The sequence below is a fragment of the Triturus cristatus genome, chromosome 3_2 (assembly GCF_964204655.1).
Source record: "Triturus cristatus chromosome 3_2, aTriCri1.1, whole genome shotgun sequence".
NCBI classification, from domain to species: Eukaryota; Metazoa; Chordata; class Amphibia; order Caudata; family Salamandridae; genus Triturus; species Triturus cristatus.
In genome coordinates, this window is record NC_140584.1 from 32,000,044 (window position 1) to 32,027,422 (window position 27,379).

A 27,379-nucleotide genomic window follows, 5' to 3' on the forward strand; every position below is an offset into this window, starting at 1 on the left:
TGAACAGGATAGAATTTCGTAGGACAAGCGACTAGTCGGCTACGTTAGGTTCTGGGACTGGGCTTAACCATCTCTTATTGACTAGTAGCAAGGTGACCTCATGGCTTAAATAAAATACTAAATTGTTGTTCCGCAAACCACAGTACTTACAGGCTAGAAGATCTTGCCAGTCTTACAGTGTTCAAGAAGTAGAGCCAAGAGTAAGTGCCCTGCCGCCTCCTGTCGCGGATGGGCGCAGATGGGCCCGCCCTTGGTTTGGGCTTCGTCTGGGCGCATCCCGCAGTGCGTCCCGCGCAGCAGTGTCCTCAGCGCGCTTTATATGTCGCAGGTCGGCGTGGATGAATGGCAGGTGCGAAAGAAGCAAGTTGCGGTGCAGGGGAGCCTGGAAGAGTGAGTCCCTGTGCCTGGCTGCAACCCTGATGTATGTAAAGTGCGTCCTGCGCAGCGGTGTCCTCAGCGCGCTTTATACGCCGCAGGCCGGCATGGATGAATGTCAGGTGAGGAAGAAGCAAGTTGCGGTGCAGGGGAGCCTGGGAGAGTGAGTCCCTGTGCCTGGCTGCAACCCTGCTGTCGATAAAGCACGCCCCCAACAACATTTATCCTTATTCAAAGTTCCAGTAGTTAAAGATTTCATGGAAGGCCTTAAACGAATAATATCACCCAGGGTACCACATGCACCAGTCTGGAACCTTAACATTCCTCTCAAGGCTTATGGGTCCATCCTTTGAGGCATTACACAATTGTTCATTACAATTTCTTTCATGGAAGGTTGCTGCGACAGGACAAGAAAAAGACAAAGCCAATATTTTTCTTGATTAGAATTGATCTTTATTCTTTCTTCTTCTCCTTCTTAGCTTTTTGTCCTCCTATTTCCCAAATCTCATACAGAATTAACTTCACTCTTCTCTTCGTATTCCGATTCTGTTCTCCAGTACTTCGTCTCCTCGATGCCCCCGGGAAGCATAAACAGGTATGCGGCAACTAGCACTCTATCCTACTCAATGACAGTCCCTCCACCAGTCACCGCTCGTGCCCTGAGAAATATACCAATATGTGGTTTCATATCCTTTTATAGTCTCCCCAAGGGTGGTACACTGTGGTTTGGGTGTCGAGGGAAAGAAAGTGTTGGGGTTTGACCCGGTTCCCCCTCTGGGGCTCCTCCCATAAGGGTTCCCTCAAGAACAGACCTCAAAACCTGTAAGACCAGACCAAAACGTCTTAACAGCTCACTGTTGGACAGTACTTTTCTTGGACCTTGACTCCGACCGGAGTCACGGCAGCCACGTCCGATACGCCTTCCCTCTGGTTCTTTTCGCCAAGCCTGTGTTCCCGTCTCCTCCTTCTGTCCTGGGCTCTCCTCCTGTCTCGGCCGCTTTGTCCGTTGTGCCATCCTCGGAATCTGGGCTGCACACCTCCACTGCTCTCGATCCTCTCTCTCATTGATCTTGGGCTTCCGCCCGACTCCCCCTCTCTGTTACCTCCTCGGCCCTTGTGTTTTCTTCAGTTTCCTCCACCCCCAACACATCCGCTTCTGAGTCACAATGCCACGTACCGCTAGAGCCCGTCTCTCCTGTGGCCCCGGGGTGCCTTCCTGCTGATCCCTCGCTCCTTCTGTCACATTTGCCTTTCTAATTGATATCACTTCATGAAGACGTGTTGGTGAGCTACAGGCATTAACCATAGAAGAACCTTTCATTCAACTTAATAAAGAGAGTGGTTCTGTGTACAAACTCAAAATTCCTTCCAAAAGTAGTTTCTGCTTTTCATATTAACCAATCAGTTAAGTTACCCGTGTTCTCCCGTCAACCTGATTGAGGAGCAGAAAGGGCTGTACACACACTTGATGTCAAAAGAGCACTATTATACTATATTGATAGGACAAAACATTTTCGCAAAACAACTTTTTGTTGCGTTTGCTCGACCTCATAAAGGAAATCCTATGTCTAAATCAAATATTTCTAGATGGATTGGTAAATGTATTCAAACTTTCTATGTTACAGCTAAAATAACTTTATCTGTACCTCCTAGAGCACATTCTACTTGCAAAATATGAGCATCTATGGCCATTTTAGGTAATATTACCTTAGCTTACATAGTCTACACCACACTCATTTACAAACATTATTGTGTTGATGTATTAGCACATCAACAAGCTAATGTCAGACAAGCAGTGCTAAAACACTTTTTCAAACAATTCAGCACCCACTGGTTAGCCACCGCGATGAGAGGAACTGCTATACAATCTATGCAAAGCAAGTGTATCTACAGCACACGTGCCTCAAATGGATTATGTTACTTAGCCTGTAAGCATCTGTTCTTGGCATGTAGAGCTGTAGATACACATGCACCCTCCCTCCTCCCCGAACACCTATGGTTGTTTCAGTTCTTATTATTCACATTACATAAGAATGGATAGCTCTGTACTACTCTTACTCCATTCTCACCCTCTTGCGTAAAACAATCTAACAATGGAGTAGATGCCCATGCGCGCTATAAACTAAAGGAAGAGTCACCTTGCCTTGCGACTGGGAAAGACTTATTCGAAGAAAAACCACTTTCAAACATCCGGACCCAACACTAGATAGCAGGAGTATGCAAAGCTTGTGAATCTACAGCTCTGCATGCCAAGAACAGATGCTTACAAGGTAAGTAACATAATCCTTTTAGTTCACCATGACGACAATACCAATATTCATTGGTGCCAAGTTAGCATGCCCTCAAATTGTATCCTAACTTCTCATCTTTTCCATTAATTTTGTTTACAAAGTCTCTTGTGGACATATTTTGTAGGTTAACTCCTGTCCTCCGAAACTGCGTATGATAGTCCAAACAAATCACTTTCAAATAACATATGGAATACTTAGGCGAAATCTAATGTCCTCTGAATATAATTATCTATACTCGACTGCTGGTATTTGTACTGTGCGGTTATTATGTCGAAAATAGCAGGCTTCTAATCTTTTCTCCCAGACACTCATTGGAGCTCCGTCAGCTAGTTTTAATTAGTACGGTTTAATGGTATTCCCTATAACTTCTTTTGAATGTAGTGGATGGATACTGTAGTGCTCATATATTTCTTCAGATTTAGTTCCATCTACTTTTTTAAACCGTACACTTGAAGGTAACATTTCCTCATCCATACAACTTCCATCTGTGAGAACATCTATATCTTTATAGTACAAACATTTCTGTTTAAAATAGAATGTAGCATTATTCACCTTATTCACCTTATTACATCCACTAGTTCTTGCCAGATTGTTTTTGTTTGTGGGCACACCATTCACTAGAATAATAAGCAGTTCATCTCTATCTCTCTCTACACCCACAGTTTCAACATTACATTTAAAATCTAAAGGTAAGTACACTACTCTACCTTTTAAGGGCTTTCTATAGCTCAGTTGTTGGTACTTTCCCTGTCTTTGGTTCCATTCGAACTATTGCTGGAAATGGGTGTATAGTTTGTATTAATATTGTTTCATAAACATTTAGCTGTTCAACCCACTCTAACTTATTATGTATTGCTCTCGCAGGTTTTTTATTGTCCTCTAATTTGTTGTAGCAATACCTAAACATGTTCTGCCGTGTTGACAAATTGAACCGTTCTCCACCTATAAATACACATCAAATTCTAGCCACTTTTCTATGTCTTCCTGCTCACTTTTTGACAACACATCAAAATTTTGTGTTTGGCCTTTGTACTGAGCGCGCCGACAGCATATACAAACATAGGTTGGTTTCTCTGTAAAAACTGCATTCAACTTTACTATTATTTCTCATGCAAAGTTATCAGTACTGGCATCTGTGTTCTCTTCCTCTACACCTAGACATACCAATGTCTTATTTCCCCCAAGCACTACTTTAGGACAAAAGAAACAAAACTGTATATCATCACAAACTTTTAGAACCACCAATACTGTACCATACAAAAGTGGCTTGTTAATATCTCCTAAACACAATGCTGAACTTTTTACAAAGTAAAGTCTTCAGACTAAATTTTGCATTTTTGAATGATGAACAGCCAACATTCAGAAATAATAGGTGCTTGTGTACACTTTATTTAACAGAAACCCTAGTGAATAGCCTTGTAAATTAGTATATTTCCTTACTGTGCTCTGATTTAATTCTTGCCACATTGCATTTTCTGCTTCATACTTTTACCTGAAAAATGACGTAGACTTTTTTCTAATATATCTATTGATTCCTTGTGAACACTACAAATACTGCTAAACTACCATTTGTACATAGGAGCATGTCTACACCTTCCATGTACCTCTTCAGCTATCTCTTCCTCTACATTTCTAGGAACCATTTCAATGGAAGTTTTATCTTTTACCTCATAGCATCGACCAGTTGTTTCAACTGCATGCACTAATGTGTTCTCTACGCTTCCATTCTCCTCTGAAGATTTTACAAAAAGAAAATGTTATTTGTTTTTTTCTGACTTTTTCTCTTTGTAGACAAAACTATTTGGTCCAGTGTTCTCATTATCTTCAGAATCCAAAAAGTTTCCGCTTCACAAAAAATGCTTTATCTGCTACACTTTGAATATGTTGTTTTTGCCTCAGTGTTTCCCTTCTAATCTTATACTGCTTCATGTTTCGTACCAATTTCTGTATTATCCTACTACGAAACATTCTCTAATTTCCTTAAACTGATCCTTTCTTCTTGTTGCACTAGTTGTTTTCTTATAAGATTTCTCACTTCGAATTTCACTTCCTCCTTCTTTCTAAGCTACTTGTATACATCACTTTTTATTAGCATGTTTTTCTACATTTTCCATTTTTCCACGTACTATTTTTAGAAACCTCTTTGTGCTCTTACCAGCAGCTCTTTTCTCTTTAACTGCATTTTCTGTATTGCGTACCTTCTTACTGTCAGTTGTAAGCAGACAGTATGGTTTCCTCAGTTTTACTTGTTTGTCTTTTTGGGCATTGTTAATTTTCCTTTGACAATACAGGTAGATGTCTGAAAAGCAAATAAACAATACATTTACTTTTACACTACTTATTATTAAATTGCATACTATAAGCAATTAAATACCTACATAAGTAGTTATATCAGTGTGTAAGAGGTAGTGTAAGTCTGCCACTTTGGATGTATAAGTGCATTTATGAGTTAGTGTAAGGATGAGTGATTTGCTTGCTGTGATTGGGTATGTAACTGTGTCTGTAACTGGCTCTGTTACTGCTGGATACATATGTGGTGAGTGTGTGTCACTGAATATGTAAGTGCCTCTGTCTGACTGGCTTTGGGAGTGGCTTTATGCTTTTCTACATAGGTATGTGAGTGGCAGTATGGGTGGGAGACCATATAAACTGGACATATAGGTCTGTAAGTGCACATGTAACTCACTTAAATTTCAAAGTACATTTCTTACCTTTGAAGGTTACCTACTGCCTACACTATGAGTGACTTATATGTGGTAGAAGTGGTGTTTAAGGCTTGGAAGGAGTTTTAAATTCCAAGTCGGCCTGGCAGTAACACTGCACACACAGTCTCTGCAGTAGCAGGCCCAATGCATCTTTAGAGGGCTACTTATCTGGATGGGAGACTGTGTCAGTTCTTCGTTACATATGTGAATGAGTGCATCAGTCACTCTGTGGGTGTGTAATTGGATATGTAAGTAACTATGATAGCATATGACTGGCTCTCTTAGTAAATCTATGGGTCAGCAAATGTGTATGTGAGGGTCTGTATGGATTACTTGCTGTGTTAGTGAGTATTGGGGTATCTAACTGTGTGTGCAAATGCCTCAGTTACTGCTAGATACAGAAGTGTGCTGTATGTGTGTGAGGGAATGTGTAGGGGTCTCTAAGTGCATGTGTAACTTACTGAAACGTCAAAGTATATTTATTACCTTTTAAGTACATAGCACCCTGCCCTATAGCCTACCTACGGCCTACTTTGGTGATGACCTATATGTAATAGTATGAAAGTTTAAGGCTTGACAAGGGGTTTTAAATGCCAAGGCTGCCTGGTAGTAAAACTGCACACACAGGTTCTAGAGTAGCAGGCCTTAGACATGTTGAAAGGCCTACTTGTCTGGATGGGTGATTTGACAGTGTCAGTTTTCAGTACACACTATAAACACAAAGGGTCTATTTAGACCCACCCTTTTCCCCAAACACTTTTATTTTCCATTTTAAATCCGTTTTACATTTCTATTCAACTCCATGTGAGAAGTTGGCCTGGTATATGCTGTTCACTAGTTATAGTGGGCACCATGTACCAGTCCAAACAACCCTTTATTGGTTATAGGTTAAAGACAAGCTATCCTAGTGGTAGCTATAGAGAGCAGCCTTCGGGCTAAGTCTTGAAGGAATGTAAAGCAGCTTGTTTTACCAGTCTATAATCTCTTGAGTGCCTAAATGAAAGACAACCACACCAGGTATAAATATAACATATATGTAATTATTACTAACCACACCCTCCTAGGCTCTTTATGAGACTAGAGGTCAAAACACATAAGTTACACTTCAAATATCACAGTAATAAGCACAAATACACGTCAGGCCCTAGGGGCGAGCCAAACCATATACTAAAATAGTGGTATAAGAACAACGACTTAACTAGACACAAGGCCTAGAGCCTGTAGAATCGCTGGGACCCCAAGGTAGTGACACAGGGGACCCACGGGGGCAGTGTGCATTGTGAGAACACAGCTGGGAGCTCCCCTTAGCTTCTATGGGGAAAGTCGCGATTAGATTTTTAAAGATTTGGGACACTTAGAAATGAGTCCGGACTAAACCCTTTGGGACTTAGGAAGTTCTAGGGTCAACACCCACGGGAGCACCGGAGTACGCGTGTTACCTCACTCCGGAAAGCCGGGTTCATAGGTGTCAAATGGTGTCTGGTCGGGTCGTCGATTTCAATGGGAGCTGGCGAAGAAGTGCTGCTGCCAGCAAGGTGTCAAGTGTCCGATGAGATCCAAGCCTGGATCAAAGATGAGAAGAACCTGAAAGCAGAGGGGACAGAGTCTGGGTCACTAGCCAGTGACCAGGAAGGCGATAGTCGGGTTATTTCAGGTGAAGAAGGTGAAGCTTTACTCTTCAGCCATGAGGATCAGGAGGCGTCGAGGACAACCAGGAGCTGGATTTTAGCTGTCCCACAAAGGATGTCGAGTGCTGCAGTGTCGGTGCCCGGATTGGACACAACAATCCTTGGCAACATCAACCCACGCAGAAACGAGAAAGATGCTTCTGTGCAAACCAGCAAGGTCTGTGAGACTCACCACCTAGTAGGGAGTCGGGGCACGTCTGGAGCAACCAGGGAAGCCCAAGGAAATTCAAAGTTACCCCCTCAGGGACCCACCAGTTGACAGACCCGGGATCGCGAAGGGACCTCGAGACGACACACAAAATGGCGGCCCACTGGTCACTGAGGGTGACTAGGCCGACAATCTTCAGTGGATTCTGTGGTCGAGGTGGGGGCTGCAAGTCAGCCCAAGCACGACATCAAGAGACGTTGAGAAGTCAATGCACTTGCAAAAGTGCACGGTGACCAGGAGTTCTGGTTCCACGTTACTCACAAGGGCTGCGGGTCTCCGCTTTGCTGGGGACTCGGGCCGGCCTCTGAGATGTCTGGAAATCCTCTTCCTGGGCTGCAAATACTTCGGAGTACGGCGGGAGCTTTGCAGATGCAGATTGGCAAAATGCTTCGTTGGTGCCTGCCAAGCAGGGGAGTCACTCCTTGACCCCAAGAGAGATTTCTTCAGTCCTCTAGTCTTTAGTAGAGTGTCGAAGTTTCAGGATTCAGCTTCAGAGTTTCGTCCAGGGATATCTAAAGTTCTGGTTACAGATGTTCCTTACTTATATATAAGGAAGAGGTTGGACTAGCTCTGGGGACCCACCTATGGGAGGGTTTGGAAAGAGATGTGTCTAAACCCATTTCCTTTGTCCAGTTTCGCGCCAGAGCAGGGGCTGGAAGCCCCTGAACCAGTTTGATCTGGACTATGCACAGAGACACCAAATGTGCCCCCAGTGCAAGACTTCAAAGCACTCAGAGTGCTCCCACCCAGCCTCAATACACATAAGCCTGTCTGGGAGGTGGTTACACCTCCCTGTGACAGGAAACCTATTGTCGAGGTCTCCCCTGCCGGAGTTTCGGTCAGCAGCAGGAGGCCAGACCCGTGTCTGCAGCATCCACTTTGTGATGCCAGGGCTCTATTAGATTTCTGCCGGGTATACCAGTACTGTCATGTCTCTCCCTCTAGAAGGGTGAGATCAAACTCCCACACCAGTTAGCAAGGTCAGAGGAGCTGCTCCTTTTCACAGGAGCAAGGGCTAGTCTGGAGCAACCAGACCAGTGTTGTTCGTAGATTTTGTCGCCAAGATGGCCACTAGCCAATTACTGGTGTGGGAGTATGATACCAAGGTGTTTGACACCAAACATGTTTCAGTGCAGCCACTCCAAAGTTAGCATTTACTGTTGGGTTATAATGCACTTAAGAATATATGGTCAGGTTGCACTACTGACAACCCCGGAGAAGAGATTCCGAGGGCTGCAGGGGGGCTCAGCTCATGCCTGGGCACCCTCTCATATATAACCAAGCACCCTGCCTTCAGGATTGCGAAGGCCTGCCATAGGGGTGACTGATAGGTTACCATGTGCAGTGTTAGGTGAGGTATAGTGAACCTATACCTCAGTAAGAGGTACATGCACCACCTTACCCAGGCTGCAGTAACAGACTTGTGGTGTCATTTTGCATGGGTTTCAAGGGGTGGCATAATACATGCTTCAGCCCCTGGTAGGCCTCTGGGGTACCTATGCCCTGGGTACATAGTATGCCATATACTAGGGACTCAAAAGGGTACCCCAGTATCCAATCTGGAGTGTACCTAAAGTACATGCAATCAATTTAGAGAGGAAGCAGCTAGGCTGGGGCCCTGAATAGCAGGGTCCCAGCCAGACTAAAGACGAAAAACAGTGAAACACTATTAAAAAGTGGGGGTAAACATGTGAAGCAGATCCTACTCTCCTACCCTCCACAGATCCACAAACCAGAAGCATGCATCCAGTATGACTGGGTGTTTGGGTCTCTAAGTGCCTGTGTGGGCCTGTGATTTTCTGTTTGGGTCTGTAAGTGGGTGGGTGACTGTCTATAGAAGTCTGTAACTGCCTGCATAAATGAGTGGGTGTGCAAGTGCCTGTAAAAATCTGTAAGTGGGTGCGTAAGTAGATTCATTGGTCTTTAAGTGGGTATATGCATGCCTGCATAGGTTTGTGCCAGAGTACCTGCTTGGATCCATGAGTGGGTTTCTGAGTGCCAATGTGGGTCTGTGAGGATTTTTTAGTGCCTGCATGAATATATGCGTGTATCTATGGGTGCCTGCATGACTCTCTCAATGGGTCTGTGATTGAGACGCATTGCAGGGCGTAAGTTATAGTTAGCTCACAAAACTATAACTGCTCAATTGCTATGGTTTTGCACAAGTGAAATTTGAGCCTAACTATAACGTTCTTGTAACTGTGAGAAGTTGGCCTGGTATATGCTGCTCACTAATTCTAGTGATCACCTTGTACCATGCCAAACAACCCTTATGGTGGTGGTTGAAGTCAACCTTGATAGACCAGCTATCCTAGTGGTACCGTGGACAGTGCAGTCTGCAGGCTAAACTCTTGAGGGCACGCGAAGCCAGCTGTTTTACCATATGTAACCTCCTTGAATACCAAATGAAAGGACACCACACAGATATATGTTCAAAATATATATGTATTTATTTACTTAAAAGTATCCCCTATACTCTTTATGAGCACAGAATCACATTTGTTTAAAACAAGGCAGTGTTTAAATATACAAAAGTTGCACAATTATGGATGGGCCAGGTGGCCAGCTAAACCATATACTAAAATAGTGGTATAAGAACCACAAATAGAAAGGAAGGAAGGCCTAGGGCCTTGGGAATCGCTGGGACGACAAGGAGCTAACTGTAGTTAGTGACCAGAAGGCCCACAGGATGCGTGTGCAGTGTGAAAAGTTACACGCGTGCACCTATTGATTTCAGTGGGTGCGTAAAAGTCACAAAGTTAAAGAAAAAGGAGTCTTCCGGATGGACCAGAACCTAACAACTTGAAACATAGACACTAGAGATGTTTCTCTACCCAGGAGCACCGGAGTGCCAGCGTTACCTCACCCACAGGAAGCAGGTGCATAGGAGTCAAAGTGCGTTGGGTTTCGTCGTGCAGGTCTATGGAGTCTGAGGATGAAGATGCTGCAGGCGGCCAGGTAGGAAGAGTTCGGGTGGATCCAAGGGTGGATCTGAAGAGTAGATGACCTGTAAGCAGAGGGGACAACGTTCAAAGTCACTAGCCAGTGACCGGCGTGGAACCAGGAAGGAACCAGGCGATGTCGGGTGCCAACAGGTGAAGAAAGGAAGCTTGTCTCCGCAGCCACGTGGAAGTGAAGATGTCGGCGACGTCCAGGAGTCACTCACGAGCTGTCCCACGAAGGCTCTAGCTGATGGCGGTGTCTACTTCTCGATTGGAGCAAACAGGCCTTGGCTAATGCAAGCCACGCTGGAGTCGATGAAAGCTTGGTTCTCTAACCAGCAAGGTCAGAGGAGCTGCTCCTTTTCACAGGAGCAAGGGCCAGTCTGGAGCAACCAGACCATTGTTGTTCGTAGATTTCGTCGCCAAGATGGCCACTAGCCAACGGGCCAGTAACCGGGATGACGCGTCGAGTGGCAAAAAGCAAAAAGGCCCCACGCAGATCTCATGGATGCTGGAGGGCTGGTCTTTGGTGCAAATGCTGCTCGGTGTTGGGGCTTCTCAGGGCCCAAAGCACAGCGATGAGGATGCCTCAGGTGCTGCGCAGTCAGCTTGTCGTGGACGTTTCAAGATGGCCGGTCCCACGTCTCTCGGTGCCTCCACGGGTCTCTTCTTTGCAGGGGCTGTGGATCTGGCTCAGAGATGTCTGGGAGTCTGGGTCTTGTCGGGCTCTGGGCCCGGTCTCTGGCCGGAGGCGGCGGCAAAGCAGTCGTTGAGTTGCTGGATGGTGCCTGTATTCACAACCAGGTAGACCAATTGTGGCAGGGTGCCAATCCATCCTACAGCCATTAGCAGAGTATGTGGACTTTTTTATAAAACCTTTTGTGCCTTTGACTAAGTCATACACCAGAGATAGTACTCATGTGATAATTGGATTGGAGGGACAGCCATTTAACAAAGAACATAATATCCTTGTTACAATGGATATAGGGAGCTTGTATACAAGCATACCCCAAGGGGAGGCTCTAACTGTGATCAACAATACACTAGAGCAAAGGTCACGCCCCCATCAGGTACCATCTGATTTTATCACAAAGTGCGCGAGAATTGCACTTGAACAGAACTATTTTCTTTTTAATGATGATTTCTATGGACAAACGAACGGAGTCGCAATGGGGGCAATTTTTGCCCCGGATATAGCGAACCTTTATGTAGCAGCATTCGAGGAGGAGGTGATATATAACAACAATCCCTTCCAAGATCAGATAAAGAAGTATCTGAGGTATATAGACGATGTATTTCTTGTCTGGGAGGGTTCTATCGCAAGCTTACAAGAATTCCATTTTTGGTTAAACCAAAGAAATAGTCATTTACAATTCACCATGGAGCATGATGTCCAATCAATTAATTTTCTAGACCTTCGGATCTTGAACGATGGGGGCAAGCTTTCATTAAGTCTCTTTACTAAACCAACCGCAAGGAATACGTTACTCAAGTACACGAGCCATCATCCACGCAACTTGCGGGATAATCTCCCGTTTGGTCAGTTTTTACGCATCAAACGTAACTGTACCAGACGGGAGGATTATTTCAAAGAGGCTAAGATCCTACAGACTAAATTAGTAATGAGGGGCTACCCATATAGGTTGGTCAAACGCTCCTTAAAAAGAGCCTGGTACTACGACCGTGAGGCATTATTACAGACCAAAGACAAGCAAACACAAGAACGAGAGTTGATCACCTGTGTCACGACTTTTGGGAGTGAATCCAACTCTATTAAAAAGATAGTGACAAAAAACTGGCACCTGATTCAGAAAGCGGAACCACAAATGTCACTACCTCGTTTTGCTTACAAAAGGGCGAGAAATCTAAGAGATTACCTCGTAAAAACATATAAAGAATCAACCCCGAGTACTTTGACAAATCTTTGGGGTCTACCACCGATCATTGGCCACTATCCCTGTGGTCATTGTTCTGCCTGCCCTACCACATCAGTAGTCAAATCATGTGTATTGAATGGAAAAGAATGGACAATACGACAACATTCAAATTGCCTTACTAGAAATGTCATCTACTGTATAGAGTGCCCCTGTGGGCTATTCTATATTGGCAAAACCACACAAGAGGTGAAAAAACGGATCACCCAACACCAATCAAGAATTAGATGTAGGATAGAAACGGCACCAATGGTCCAACATTATTTAACAAAGGAACATTTACCCTCTGAAATGAAATGGTTTGTACTGGAAACTGTAAAAATGAACAAACGTAGGCAAAATGTAGATCGTTTGTTAACACTAAAGGAAAACAGGTGGATTTGGTCTGCCAAAACTGTAGAAAAGGGACTTAATTCCCTTGTGGAATGGCAATCTTTGGCAACCCTCTAATTTGACTTTAGTTCTTGCCTTTCATTTAAGAGCCCTTTACCCTATGTGGGCATTGTATCCCGTTCCAATATGGCCGACACATTGGTGTATGGGGACCTCATATACTATATTTTGTATGTTGAGCAATCTTTCTCAAGAGTCCAGCCCTGGTTGGGACTCGTTTGTGACTGAGAGAGCTTCTGTCGACCTATAATGTTATTCTAAGAAGGTCGATTCAGCTTGTGTATTTAGATCCACTTGCCGCTGATACATTACGGAGCGAATTAACAAACACGACACTTGCTGCCATTAAAATGGGCACTTCCTATGTTTTGGTACTGTCGATCTAATTTTATTTCTGATTGGATTATGTTTGAGAGGTTTTTCGATCTATTATAAATATTACCATTCAAAGATGGCCGACCTATATGTCTGTCTACGTTGAGACCAGCATGCCGCTGGAGCTTAAATCTCGTAACCAGCGTGCATCCGGTGCTCGACTGACCTAGGGAGTGAGAGGCAGAACTCGGAGCTGTCTGAATCAGAAGGTGAATTGTAAGTAAATTCTACCTTAGTTTGGGACTGTAATTCATCTATATTTCAAGATGGGAAACTGTAATCTATTACTGATTGTTTTAACTGTTGCTTTCATAGAAATTTACGGAGGAGACGAGTATTGCCGTCTTGTCGGCTAGTAACTGCCGGTATGTTTCTATAGTATGTTCTTCCACTGCATGTTACAGACACCGTGTTGTGAGGGTGTGTTTTGTAACTATGTTCTTCCTTTTTTGACCGTTTGATATTAGGAGTTTTGCAAGGAATACTGTATATTAATTTCTAGCATAGGTTGAATCCCACCTTGTTTTGAGGACATGATTTGTAACGATGTTCTCTCTTGACTGTTTGATATCAGGATTGTTTCTCAAGGAACGCTGTACATACGCTGCTCAAAAATTCTAGAACAGGCTGATTTTCATATTGCAGTGAGTTTTTGGATTTTGAGTTTGTCACTATCGGACTTTTGGTGGTTATGGTTTACACCTCGCTTTTGAGACTAGGCTGGTGTGGTGCATAGGTGTTGGGCTCTGTCCTGTTACCACTTCCAATTTATAATAACAACCACACTATAGGTGGTTGGAACAGATCACACCTGTTTTCCTTTTGTGTATATTCACTACAAACTTGTGAACTCAAGTATATTAATAGAATGTATGTATATATTTTAATAGATTCATGGTGCAACTTCGGTCCTGAGGATGGTCTCTGTGATTGTTCTTCAAGAGTGAGACCGAAACGTCGACGCTGCGACATTTTCTTACATAACTAAGAGGCATTGGTAGCCTTAAAATTCTTTAAGTTTGTATGAATTTAGTTCATTGCCTGGCCAAACATGTGGTGGGCTCTGTTGTGTATGTAGGAAATGTCATTAACTACTGCTAGTAAGATTGCAAAGAAGACAGTAGTTTTATGTTGCCGTACATGAAATGTAAAGTGTATTGTTTCACTACTTCAGAAACTGAAAATATTAATTTATTTTTGGTAAAAAAACTTTGAATGAACTTGGGTCATTTTTTGTATTATTGCACTGTATGAGTTGTCCCCTTCTCCTTTTTTTGCTTGAGTTAAAGGAAATTAAGATCACTTTGTGACTTCCCGAATAAATAATTGTTACTAAATAAATCCTCAAGGTATCTATTGTATTTAAATGTATTCACAGGGTGGTCACTGCTTGGCCACAAGGGAGATTCTCTTCAGTCTTCTGTGCAGCAGAACGTCGAAGTCCAGTAGTTCTTCTTGTTAAAGTAGAGTTTCAGGATGATCTGAAGTCTTGGGACACAGCTCCTACTCTTATTCCATATCTAGGGGCCGGATTACCTGCTAGGTCCCTCCTCTGGGTGGGACCAGGAAGGGGGTGGTTACACCCCCTTTCCTTTGTCCAGTTTCGCGCCAGGACTGGGGCTGGAGAGCCCAAGCTCCGGTTTGAACTGGCATATGCACAGGGACACCTTGTGTGCCCCAGGCATGTCTCAATCTATTCAGCCCTCCCAAACCCACTACACAAAATCCTGTCTGGGGTGGTGCAAGCACCTCACCTGACAGGAAACACTTTGTCCACACCTCCCAAGCTGGAAGGACTCCCAGCAGCAGGAGGGCAGACTTGTGTCTGTGGTGGCAGCATCCATTTTGTGATGCTGAGGCTCTGTCTAACTTTACCCGGGTTTCAGGTTGGGTAAATGTCGTGTCCCGCTAGAAGGGTGGAATGCTACCCCCGTCGCCAGAACTGGCGAGGGGGTAGTATTCCAAATCGTATGACACCTTACTCGACATGTTTTGATAAAGCCAAACCAAAGTTGGCATTTGACCGCGAGGTACATAATGCACTTAAGAGTATATGGTATGGCAATATCATGGAAACCGCTAAAGGACGTTGTTCCGAAAGCTGCAGACAGGCTCAGCTCATACCAGAGCACCATCTCACATGAAACCAAGCACTCTGCCTCCAGGATTGTTAAGGCCTGCCATAGGAGTGACTGATAGGTTACCATGTGTCCATATATGTTAGATATAGATATACTATATCTAAGTAAGAGGTGATTAGACCAACTTACCCCAGCTGAGTGATCAGCCAGTTGTTTCAAATAGTGAGGCCAGGCCAGAGGTGGCACGATACATGCTGCAGCCCCTGGTAGGCCGTGGATACACCTATGCCCTGGGTACCTGGGGTACACTGTTACAGGGTCCAATAAGGTGAACCAGTTCCAATTGGTAATGCACCTAGTGTGCATTGGCATTAATTTAGGGAGAGAGCAACAGGGCTGTGGGTCTGATTAGCAGGCCCACAGCCACACCAAGTCATAAAACCAGTGAAGCAAAAGCAAAAATTTGGGGTGACCATAGGATAGCAGACCCTACTCTCCTACAGTAACCTTTTGTTTTTTTGTTTTTATAGTGTTCTATCATCCAGTGAGTGTAGGTGTGTCGTAAACGTTTCTGAGAGTTAAAGGTGTGTACTAAGCTACTGTAAAAGTTACATTATTCTTTTTGTACTAATGAATGGTACGGTTTCTAATATGTCATCTGGGTGGGACAGTGACTGTATCCATGTGGGAATGGGTGTCTGAGTAGCTGTATGGATGTGTGAGTGGCTGTGGGTGTGTGGATGTGGGTGTGTGTGTGGGGGGGGGAGTGTGTGTGTGTGTGGGGGGGTGAGTGTGTGTGTGTGTCTGTATCGGTGACTGTGGTGGCTGTGTGAATGGCTCTGTGGGTCAGTGACAAGGTGTTTTCCTGGATGTGTGGGCAAGTGAGCTGGTATGTGAGTGGCTGTTTAGCACAATATGTATTTGTGTGAGTGGCTGTATAGATGAGTGAGTGAGCCCGAGACTGATGGTATGGATGTGTGAATGGGCATTTAACAGGTTTTGTGGATGAGTCATTGGATGTGTGAGTTAGCTGTATGGGTGAGTGAGTGGTTGTGTAAATGGATTTGTGAGTGACTATGGGTGAGTGAGTGGTTCTGTGAGTGGCTAAATGGGCGAGCGTGATTGGTTGGCTGTGTGATGTGTGTCAGTAGTTGTATGGGTCTGTGAATGGATATGTAAGTGGTTGGCTGTGTGAGTGTAGAGGTTAAATGGGGGTGTGAGTGGTTCTGTGGATGATCTAATCGGTGATGTCATTTGAGATGTCATCAGTGATGTCACAGACCATGTCATGACTGATGAAATATGTGAAGTCAAAAGCAGTGCTTTGCAGGCATTGGTTATAGTTGGCTCGGGTACCTATAACTGCTGAATTTCACTGGTTTTGTACGAGTGAAATCTCAGCTGAACTAGAATATCCGTGTAACCTTTATTTTTTTCAGTGAATTTCTGTGGGTTTTTAATACTATTTTCTAACTATAACGTTCCTGTGCCCTTTGTTTTTTTCCCCAGTGAATTTCTGCGGTTTAAAAAAATTCTATTTCCTAACTATAATATCCTTGTATCCTTAGGATTTGTAAGTTTGCCTAGGCAGCGATTGCGCTGTCTCTTCGAGATATGTCGTATTCAGGTATGGTCTTGAAGCTCTGCCCATAGTTTAAAAATTGGCTCCTTTTAGTGAACTTTGTAAATGGTGGCTTTTATTCGTCAATAGTCTTAGTAGTCCCTCCTTAGTAACTCCTTGTCTCCTATCGTAACCTCCCATGAGGACAGGCCTGGTTACATGTGTTACTCTATATATTTTAATTACTGCCTGTGAGAACTATTTTCTTAAATCAATCTTTTCTGGCTGCTGTTGCAGGCAGGGCACGCTCTCCCAACACGTTTTTTAACCAGCTCCGCACACCTCAGCTGTAGTAATGGCAGCCGCGCCTTTCTATTCTTATTTGCAGCTCACCGAACTCGGCCGCTCGGGCCCCCCCTTCCTATTTCTTTACTTTTCTTACAATATCGGCACACCCTTCTTTAGCTTTAAACTTCTTAAGCTAAAGCGCGGGTGCCACGATGGCTTCAGAGTTAATATATAGAAGAAAACAAATGAGCCTGCACGCCTTTTTTCCCTATTTTGTTACTCTGTTACAATCGTGGCACCTGCGCTATAGCTTTAAACATCTAAAGCGCAGGAGCCTCAATTGCTTCGAAAGTAAATAAATAGAAAATGAAAGGATGTCAACAGCATATTTTTACACTAATTTACTTTTGTAGCAATGGCGGCACCCACACTTTCAGCTTTAAACTCACTGTGGCTCCATCCAATGACCGCAGGCTATAAGATGCAGTGGGCTGCTTTTTGGCTGTGCCTCCTCCCGAGCTTCATCCATGGTACGCAAATCTAGAATATAAGAGGCCCTCGAAACAACTCCCATCAAAGGATCGGACACCACCTCCATTAGCTTCATCTTGAGTATGGCGCTTTCAACACTTTTTTTGCCACATTGCCCCCACCCTCCAAAATGAGCACAATCACTGCCCTTCACGAAAGAATACAAAATATTAACCAAGTTGTCTTGGAATCTTATGAGCACTCTAGTTATTATAGAGGTATAGAGCCCAGTGCTGCTTATGCACCAGTAAGGTACCTCAGTGGTTAAATCTTTCTTGTGCAAAACAGAAGATGCAATTTCCCATGCCACTAATTCTACAGCTATAGCAGATAAACCCAAAACTGCACTCGTCAACTGCAAGAACTTTGAAAGCAGACATACCTTTAGAGCAAAGGCATCACGCATGTGGAAGTTCTAGTTGTAAAAAAATAAAAAAAACTGGAGACTGTAAATACGAAGAACAAAATACCTGTTATCCGAAATCCATTGTATGTGTTCACTGTAACACAGGCGTAAAATAAATAAATGTTCTTTTCTTTGAAAAGTACGTTGGCTTACAGTCACGACAGATCACTGTTTTGTCTGCCTGCTAACACCCGTAGAAACGGGCATTTGCAATGCAATAGGTCTCGCATTACTGAAAGTATGAGCTATTGGTATTACTAATATTACTGCAAATGCTTGTTTTAGTGAATTTTAACGTTTTACATTTTTTTTAAATTTCTTCTCTGTAACCTTTGAGAGTGGGTGTGTGATTGGCTGTATAGGTGTGTGTGTGTGTGTGTGTGTGTGTGTGTCTGGGTGTGAGTGAGTCTGGGTGTGAGTGAGTCTGGGTGTGAGTGAGTCTGCCGTGTGTGACTGGGTGTGTACATTGCTGTCTAAGTGGTTGTAGGACTATCTGAGTAGGTCTGAGAGTGGGTGCATGAAATCAATTGTAACAAAACTAAGTGTATGGTGTCTGGGGATCCCAAGGGTAAAATTAGATTAACTATATTATTAGATGGGGAAGCCCATGAGAGTTTGATTATCTGGGTGTTCTTTTGTAAGACTTTCATAGGTGGCCAGCTCAGAAGAACACCCTTTCCAAAAACAGCGGTTGGCTCCCGCTAAGCAAAAGCAAACAACTAAGGCTGGGTGGTGGGCACCTCGGGACATTGCAGGACTGGGACCATGAGGGGTGGCAGTTCCTAGGGTCATTTATGGCTCCAGGAGGGGACTGTGCGGCCCCTCTCCTCCTATTTGCATGGGCAGCTCCTTGGAGGTGGAGGTCCCCTGGGGCTAAGAACAACCTGGCGAGGGAGGGGGGGGCCTGTACCCCCCTCCTCCTTATAAAAACAGAAAGCCTCGTGGAGGTGGTGGTCCCCGGGGCAATGGGGTTTTATGCGGCCCCTCACCTTATTAACATAAACCCCAAGAAGGTGGTTGTCCCCAGGACCCGGGGGTGGGTCCCCTCAGCCCCAGCACAATTCTTTGGAGCCCATGGAGGGAAATACGTGCGGCCCCTCCTATATTAATAAAAAGCCCCTTGAGGGAAGTGTGCGCTGTGCCCCACCCTCCTCTTTTAAGAAACTGCTTCCAGGACCTGATCTTCCTGGGGCCCTTCATAAAACACGAGTGGGAGATTGCGCTTTTTAAAAATATTTTTCTGCAAATTCGTGGCAAATTATTATTTTATGTAAACGCTTTTTTGTCCTGCCGGGGTACCTCCGGGACCCCAAGACCAAGGCTTAGATGTCAGGGTATTCCTACCCCGGCCACTTTTTCATTTACTTTTTTTTAGGACTCGGTATGAAGCAGAGTCCCAAGATGTTTTTAAAATATAACTAAACAAGTCACGCCTACAGTCTCTATAATATTCAAGCCTATAGGTTTGATTGTTGTCTTGGCAATTTAATCCACTTAGTTTCATCATATTGAGCATTAGCTTTGCCTTAAGACAAAAGGTGCAATACTAATACAAGAACAGTGTTTCAGCGGAAGCACGTAACTTTTGCACAATCAGAATGTGTACTTCAAGAAAGTAACATTTGGGGCAAAGCCAAAGCCCTTCTCTAAGTAACTTCTTACAGCTCTTTTTCTGTTGATAACTTAATGTTGTCAAGCTTGACCTAAGAATGTGTACATTGGAACATGTTTCGCCAAAGAAAAAATGACAGATGATGAATACAACTTTTTTGAATTATAAGATGTGTTGTTGCAATTCACCATGCAAGATCTTATTGTTGATTGTTAAATCTTGTGAGAGCTAGTAGCCTTTGGTCTTAAAGTAGTGGGAAATCGCTGCTTCTGGAATAATTAGCTATCTGGGAATAGAAGTAGATGGTAGGATTGCAATATTTGCCCACAGGCTTGTTTGTCTTTTTAAGAATCCGTTTTAGAATTGGCAAATTCTTTGATTTTAATAAGAGCTGTTTGTATCCTAGTTGGCGAGTTTGTCAGCGATGTTCTACTCGTCCCAGAGAAGTGCAAGTTCTTTCATAAGGAGCGCATGGATTTGTGCAAGAGTCACCAGCATTGGCACAACGTAGCCAAAGAGGTAACTTGTGGATACTGGTTCTTCTCTCCTAAATGAATTCCTTTGTATGTGTGAATGTATATATCGATCATAAAGCTTTATTTCGACATCCTGTGTCATAAAAAGCAATAAAAATGTTTTTAAAAACATTTTATAAAACAAATAAAAAGTCATCTTATTACACGCCAATACGCTAGGAGGTGATATGGTATGTAATCCCTCCAGGTACTCGGCTGCACCCTCAGTATAAACTACTGTTACCTGGTTCCACCTTTTAAAAAGTTAATACAAATCATATCGGTAAAAATATACAAATGGTACAATAAGAATTGGCCTATAGTTTTAACAGACACCATTATGGCACAGAAAATCCCTAATAAACCCATTTCTGATGGATACATCTGCCAGTGGAATCCTCACCTTGTGAATATCCCCTGCTCCAGCATTCCACTGAACTTTTTTCCCCAGCTCTCTATGCCGACGTGGACGTCATAATACCTCGGCTCCGCTCGCAACTCCGTATGACGTCACCGGAGCCATAAGAGAGCCACGTCGGCGTGATGACGGCAGTTCCCTTTTTTCTGCGCCGTCGATACGTAACGGTTTTCCAGCACTCTCCTGCTACTTTGTTGTCTTGGAGTGGGTTACTGTTTCTGGATAAGCTATGTCTTCAACGAGAAAATCAGGTTTTAAACCTTGTAGGGAATGTGGGGGCCACATATCCATTACTGACCCCCACGATGATTGTTTGTGGTGCCTTTCTTCGGACCATGATGTGGATGACTGCTCCTGCTGCAGAAAAATGAACCCCAAGACCCTGAAGGAGAGGGAGGCGAAACTCTTCATGGCCAAGGCGAAGCAGGAATGAAGAGGTAGGAAAAAGGAGAAGTCGAGGCCGAAGAGGTTGACTTCACACTCTTCGAAGTCGAAGAAACATCATAAGAAAAGGAAGAATAGCTCTCGGCGATGATCGTCGAGGAGTAAGGCTTCGAGGTCGCCGTCACCTCCGCGTCGAAGCAAGGAAGTTATTTCTCCATCTCTTTCTCCTTCTCGTATGTCACCAGGGAGGTCTCCTTCGCCGAAGCAAACTCCGGCGCGGTCTCCGGCGCAGTCACCGGCACCAGTGGAGTCTCCAGCTTCCGACGCCGGACCGAATCAGGAGGAAGAGCCTTCTCCAGTGCCAGCTGAACCTGCGGCGCCAGTTGAGGACACTTCGGCTCCGGTTCCTGAAACTCCTCGACCGGATTCAGGTTCGAACCCATTCCCCGGCTCCGGGTGCGGATCCAACGCATTTCCTCAATGCAATATATAGGGTTTTTCAAAGGACTGCCTTCCCATCCGGCACACCATCTGGTCCTGTGGGTCCTATGGCATACACTTTAGGAGTGCCGCGGCATTATGCTCCGGCTCCCTTTATGCCCTTCTTGCCGATGGCTCCTTCGTGGCAGTTCCCGGCGCCGTCTGGAGATCCATCCCGGCTTCGTCTGGATCGTTTGCCTTCTTCAGATCCTCCCTCGACGCCGTTGCCGACTCCATCTGCTCCGCGCCCGGCGCTGCCTACTCCTCCAGCGCCGCCGACTCCGCGTACAGCGCGGCCGACGCCGGGTTCCCGGATCCGTTCTCGAAGAGCGGCCCAGAGGATTTTGGAGGAGGAGCGTTATAGGGAAGAAGTGGAGGAAGGTGAAGTCGGTGGATCTTCTGATGAGTTTGAAGGCATTCAGGATGCTAGTGGTCTCGATACTACTCCGGAATGGGAGCATTCTTCGGCTAGGTCTTCACCGCCACAGGAGTTGGCCCCTTTTCATACGGTCATCAAAAAGGCTGCAGAGTTGCTGGACTTGCAGTTGCCCTCTGCTGAATATAGACCAAACCTGTTGACTGAAGTCCTGCATTCACCTTTGTCAATAGTAGAGCCCTTGTTGCCTTTTAATGAGGCTATTTTAGAGCCAGTGATGGATGTTTGGCACAAGCCTCTTTCTTCGCCTGCAGTGTCCAGACAAGTGGCAAGGAGATATAGGGTGGCTACGGGGGATCCAAGCTTCCTTTCTTCTCACCCCTCACCAGAGAGCCTTGTGGTGCAAGCTTCATGCTCGAAGCAATCGTCAGGCGTCTTCCCTCAGACACCTGCAGATAGGTATTCTAAGAAGACCGATCAAACAGCCAAGAAGGTCTTTTCGTCTGGTAGCATGGCTCTTAAATCTACCAATGCCACTTGTTTATTCGGGCGCTATGTTCACGCTCTGATGGACTCGATGAAGCTGTTAGCCCCTAAGCTGCCGGATGAAGAGAACGCCTCTTTTATGGAGGTTGTTACGGACACCCAAGCTGCCGCGTGTCAGGTTATTCAGTCGGGTCTAGACACGATTCTGTGGCTAGAATTATGGGGTCTTCGATAGCCACTAGGAGGCAAGCTTGGCATCGTACTTCTGGCTTCTCTGCGGATGTTAAGGCCACGCTAGTTGACTTGCCTTGTGATGGAGAAAAACTGTTTGGGGAGAAGGCCGATTCCGCCTTGCAAAGGTTTAAAGATAGCAGGGTTACTGCGAAGTCTTTGGGTTTACAGACCCCTGCTAAGGGGCTTGGCTTTAGAAAATATAGAGGATTTGGAAGGTCTTCATTTCGTACCTTCCGTCAACCTCAACCTCAACAACAGCAACAGCAGCAGCAGCAGAATCCTCTCTATAGGTCGTATAGAGGAAGGCAAAGGGGCCGGAGAGGTTCTGGCCACAACCCATCTTCATCTTCTGCCTCCTCTGCTCCCAATGAAGCTTCAGGGAAACAGCCCTAGATCCCCATCCTAAATCATGTGAGACCTGTTGGGTGTCGGGTGTCCCACTTTCTGCAAGGTTGGAAATCCGTCACGACGGACTTTTGGATTTTAAACCTCGTGGAGATTGGGTACGCCCCTTCCCTTTCGGGAGTTTCCTCCCCCTTACCCTCCTTGCCAAGGTTTTTGCTCAGAGGATCATCTGCTTCTTCTGCAGAAGGAGGTTCTTGCATTGCTACAAAAAGATGCGATAGAGGTGGTTCCAGAGCAGGAAAGGGGTCAGGGGTGCTACTCCCGGTATTTCCTGATTCCCAAGAAGGACGGCAGATTGCGTCCAATCCTGGACCTCAGAGTCTTTAATTTTTACCTGAAACAGGAGAAATTCAAGATGCTGACCCTTGCACAGGTTCTTAAAGCGTTGCAGCAAGGAGACTGGATGGTGTCGATCAACTTGCAGGATGCGTATTTCCACATCCCAATCCTGAAGTCGCACAGGAAGTATCTTCGTTTTACGGTTGGGTCGCAACACTACCAGTTTGCGGTTCTCCTGTTTGGTCTTAATACCGCACCTCGGGTCTTCACGAAGGTGATGGCTGTGGTGGCTGCTCATCTCAGGAGGTCGGGGATTCCGGTTTTCCCCTACCTGGACGACTAGCTTCTGAAAGCAGAGTCACCAGTGATGGTGCAACATCATCTGCAGGTAACAACTCCGCTGTTATTCGACTTGGGTTTTTCAATCAATGTGCCCAAATCTCACCTGGTGCCCTCTCAACGCAACCTGTTCATAGGGGCGGTACTGGACACTACTGTGTGTCGAGCATTTCCTCCACCTCAAAGAATTCTCGACATTCAGGAGATGGTCCCTTTATTCCACAATGGAGCGGTTATTCCAGTTGTGAAGGTCCTTCGCCTGCTCGGTCTGTTCGCCTCCTGCATTCTGTTGGGTCAACCATGCACGCTGGCACATGAGAGCACTCCAGTGGTGCCTCCACAGACAGTGGTATCAGCACAACGGAGATCTCAGGGAGTCAATCAGGATCTCCAGAGAAGCTGCAGCGGATCTATCTTGGTGGAGCGTGGGGGGGGCAATCTGTCTCAAGGAAAGCCCTTTCATCTTCCTCCATCGGTGGCCACAGTAATAACTGATGCCTCCACCCTGGGGTGGGGTGCTCATCTGGGGGATCTGGAGATCAAGGGTCTTTGGTCTCCAGAGGAAAGATTGCTTCACATCAACCTTCTGGAATTACGGGCTGTACGTTTGGCGCTCAAGGCCTTTCTCCCTTCCCTTTGCGGTCAGTCGGTTCAAGTCCTGACGGACAACACTAACGCGATGTGGTATGTCAACAAGCAGGGAGGAGTAGGGTCGTATCGTCTCTGCAGGGAAGTGTTACTGCTCTGGTCCTGGGCTCAGGATCATCGGATTTGCTTGATGGCGAATCATCTGGCCGGGGTGCTGAACGTACGTGCGGACAGTCTCAGTCGGCAGTTCTCTGTCGACCACGAGTGGAGGCTTCATCCGGAGGTGGTTCGTCACGTCTTTCGGACGTGGGGGTCTCCTCGGATAGACCTATTTGCCACCCGGGAGAATGCGCATTGCCCGTCAATCTGCAGTCTCCAGTTTCATATGCAGGGGGCGTTGGGGGACGCGTTTCAGTTGAGTTGGAGCTCACAACTCCTTTACGTGTTTCCTCCCATACCCTTGGTTCCTCGGGCTCTGAGGAAGATTCGCCAAGACCGGGCCCAAGTTATTTTGGTCGCTCCGGATTGGCCAAGAAGGGTGTGGTACATAGATCTACTTCACCTTTCATCGCCGCACCCTCCGCTCTGTCTCCCTCTCAGGGCAGACCTCCTCTCGCAATCGGAGGGGCAGGTTCTTCACCCCCACCTCCAGAGCCTGCACCTTCATGCCTGGAGATTGAACGGGGCAACCTGAGTACCTTCTCTCTCCCGCCTGATGTGGTGGATGTTATTTTATCGGCCAGGCGACACTCCACCAAGTCCATTTACTCATATCGATGGTCTAAGTTTGTTAAATGGTGTGGAGAGAGATCCATTGACCCTTTAAAAGCCCATCTTTTTAATGTGCTTCAGTTTGCTCTTTCCTTGGCTTAGCAGGGCTGTGCTGTGGCCACGGTCAAGGGCTATCTATCGGCCTTATCGGCTTTTCTATGTCTTCCAGATCAGCCGTCTTTATTTAAATCTCCTATTATACTCAGATTTATCAAAGGCCTTACAAACAGGTTTCCACCTACTCCTTTTGTAATCCCACAGTGGGACCGTAATCTTGTCTTAACTTTTTTGATGGGGTCCCCTTTTGAGCTCCTTCATAGCTGTCCTTTGAGGCTGTTGTCCTTTAAGACGGTCTTTCTTGTAGCCATAACCTCGGCAAGGAGGGTGAGTGAGCTTCAATCTCTTAGTTCAAAACCCCCGTTTTTAACCTTGCATGCTGAAAGGATGGTTCTTAGGACCAGGGCTGCATTCCTACCTAAGGTAGTGACTCCCTTTCATCTGGGGCAGTCGATTACTCTCCCTGTGTTTTATCCTCCTCCTCATCCTTCCAAGGAGGAAGAAAGTCTTCACCGACTGGACCCAAAAAGAGCTGTGACCTTTTACTTGGACAGAACGAAGGACTATCATTTGGACGATCAGTTCTTTGTGGGTTATGTTGGACAATCTAAAGGCAAAGCTGTGCACAAGAGCACTCTTTCCACATGGATCATCCTGGCCATCAAGATCTGCTACGCCCTGGCTGGTAAGGTCCCACCTGAGGGTATTAGAGCTCACTCAACTAGGGCTAAATCTTCTACTTCTGCTTTGGCCAGGGGTGTTCCTGTGGCAGACATTTGTAAAGCCGCGACTTGGGCCTCCCTCCATACTTTCGCAAAGCATTATTGCTTAGACTCTGAGATGAGGAGGGAGGGCCACTTCGCGTGCTTTCTTGCAAGACTTTTTGGTAAAGGAAGGTGGACACCCTCGTCCGGGAGTGGAACTGCTGTGGGAATCTATTCACAAGGTGAGGAATCCACTGGCAGATGTATCCATCAGAAGAACATGTTACTTACCTTCGGTAACGATTTTTTCTGGTGGATACAGTATCTGCCTGTGGATTCCTCACTGGCCCACCCGCCTCCCCGTTGTCCACCTTTGTATACTTTAAAGGATGCCTTGTTTGATATGTTGTTTTATCTGGTACACTTTCAGGAAATGCTTTTGTTCCTTAGCTTTCCTTTTTATATATGTACTATGTATATTTGTTCGAATGTTGTATTCTGTGTATACTTTGAATCTGTTGTCGGTCCACCTGTTCGCCTCGGAGGCACGGAAAAAATGGGTGGAACTGACGTCATCATGCCGACGTGGCTCTTTTATGGCTCCGGTGACGTCCTACGGAGTCGCGAACGTAGCCGAGGTATTATGACGTCCACGTCGGCGTAGAGAGCTGGGGAAAAAAGTTCCGTGGAATGCTGGCGCAGGGGATATTCAGAAGGTGAGGAATCCACAGGCAGATACTGTATCCACCAGAAAAAGCATTACCGAAGGTTAGTAACTTGTTCTTGAACATTTTAGGAGAGCTTCCTCTATGAGAACAACACTGGTTAGGAACAGCCCAGAATTAAATCCATCTATTACCTGGCTAGTTCCTAGAAAAGGCTTTCACAAGTGCAGCTCTTGCAGGGCTTGCAAGTTTGGAGTAAACACCACTCATTACTCCACACCTTTTAGTTCAGTACTAGCACCTATCAAAGCAAATTACAACTGCCGAACAGATCATGCAGTATATGTACTTTAATGCACCTGCAAGTTACAATATGTAGGAAGCACAAAACTCCAGGTTTATGTGAGAATAGTCCAACACTTGAAGGCCATTGTCAATTCAGACCCCTCATATCCTGTAGCAAGGCATTTTAACCCCTTCAGCGCGGCGCGGATTACCGCGCCGTGTTGAAGGTTCGTTGCGCGGGCGGGGCTGTGACGGAGCGGTTCCGTCATGCGCACAGCGCGACCGACGCGCATGACGGAACCGCTCCGTCACACGCATCGAAGGGGTTAAGGCAGAACACAACAATGATCTCAAATGTCTCCCCTATTTTGTCATCGGAGCCATACCACCGCTCCAACGAGGGAGAAAAAATGCTTAGGAGACTGGAGTCGATAATGATTTTAGAACTAGATACAAAGTTCCCTTCAGGTTTAAACAACAGTGAAGACTTGCACAATTTTCTATGAATTAGTATCTATGACGGTATTTTTATATATGTACTTATGTACATTTTATAAATTTTCAGATGTATATGGGTATATATATTTATATGAGTGTATTTATTATTGTTATTGTGCAATAAGTATACTATTATATGGTCAGTCTTTGTGGTACATTATCGTGCAGGAGCATGTTGTAGTTTGCTCTTCAGTACCGTTAATAGCAAGCACCGGTTGGCTACAGCCCAAGAACAAGGGTGTAACATACAGTTCGAGGCATATGAGCTGCAGATTGTACACTTAGCATAGATCGCCATCTGGTGTTGGGCCCGGATGTTTGCAGTTTGTTTTTCTTCTTGGACAGTCTTTGGAAGTCACGAGTTTGGTGACTCCTCCTTCGGTCCGTACTGCGCATGGGCTTCGGCTCCATCCTCAGATTGTTTTTTTCCGCCATCGGGCTCGGATGTGATACTTCGTGCTCCGGCTTCGAACTTCTACGGTTCCAGCCTCGACGGAAAATCCTC

The 27,379-nt window shown here is 45.5% G+C and overlaps 1 protein-coding gene across 10 annotated transcripts in view; it reads left to right on the forward strand.

Annotated features, from left to right (window-relative positions):
* Positions 1-27,379, forward strand: part of APLP2 (amyloid beta precursor like protein 2) — a 697,478-nt gene that overhangs the window by 353,514 nt on the left and 316,585 nt on the right. For all 10 annotated transcript variants that reach the window (XM_085647208.1, XM_085647210.1, XM_085647209.1 and 7 more), the window contains exon 4: positions 19,797-19,909. In XM_085647208.1, the coding sequence (XP_085503334.1) occupies positions 19,797-19,909 (113 nt within the window). The remainder of the gene's footprint in view (positions 1-19,796; positions 19,910-27,379) is intronic.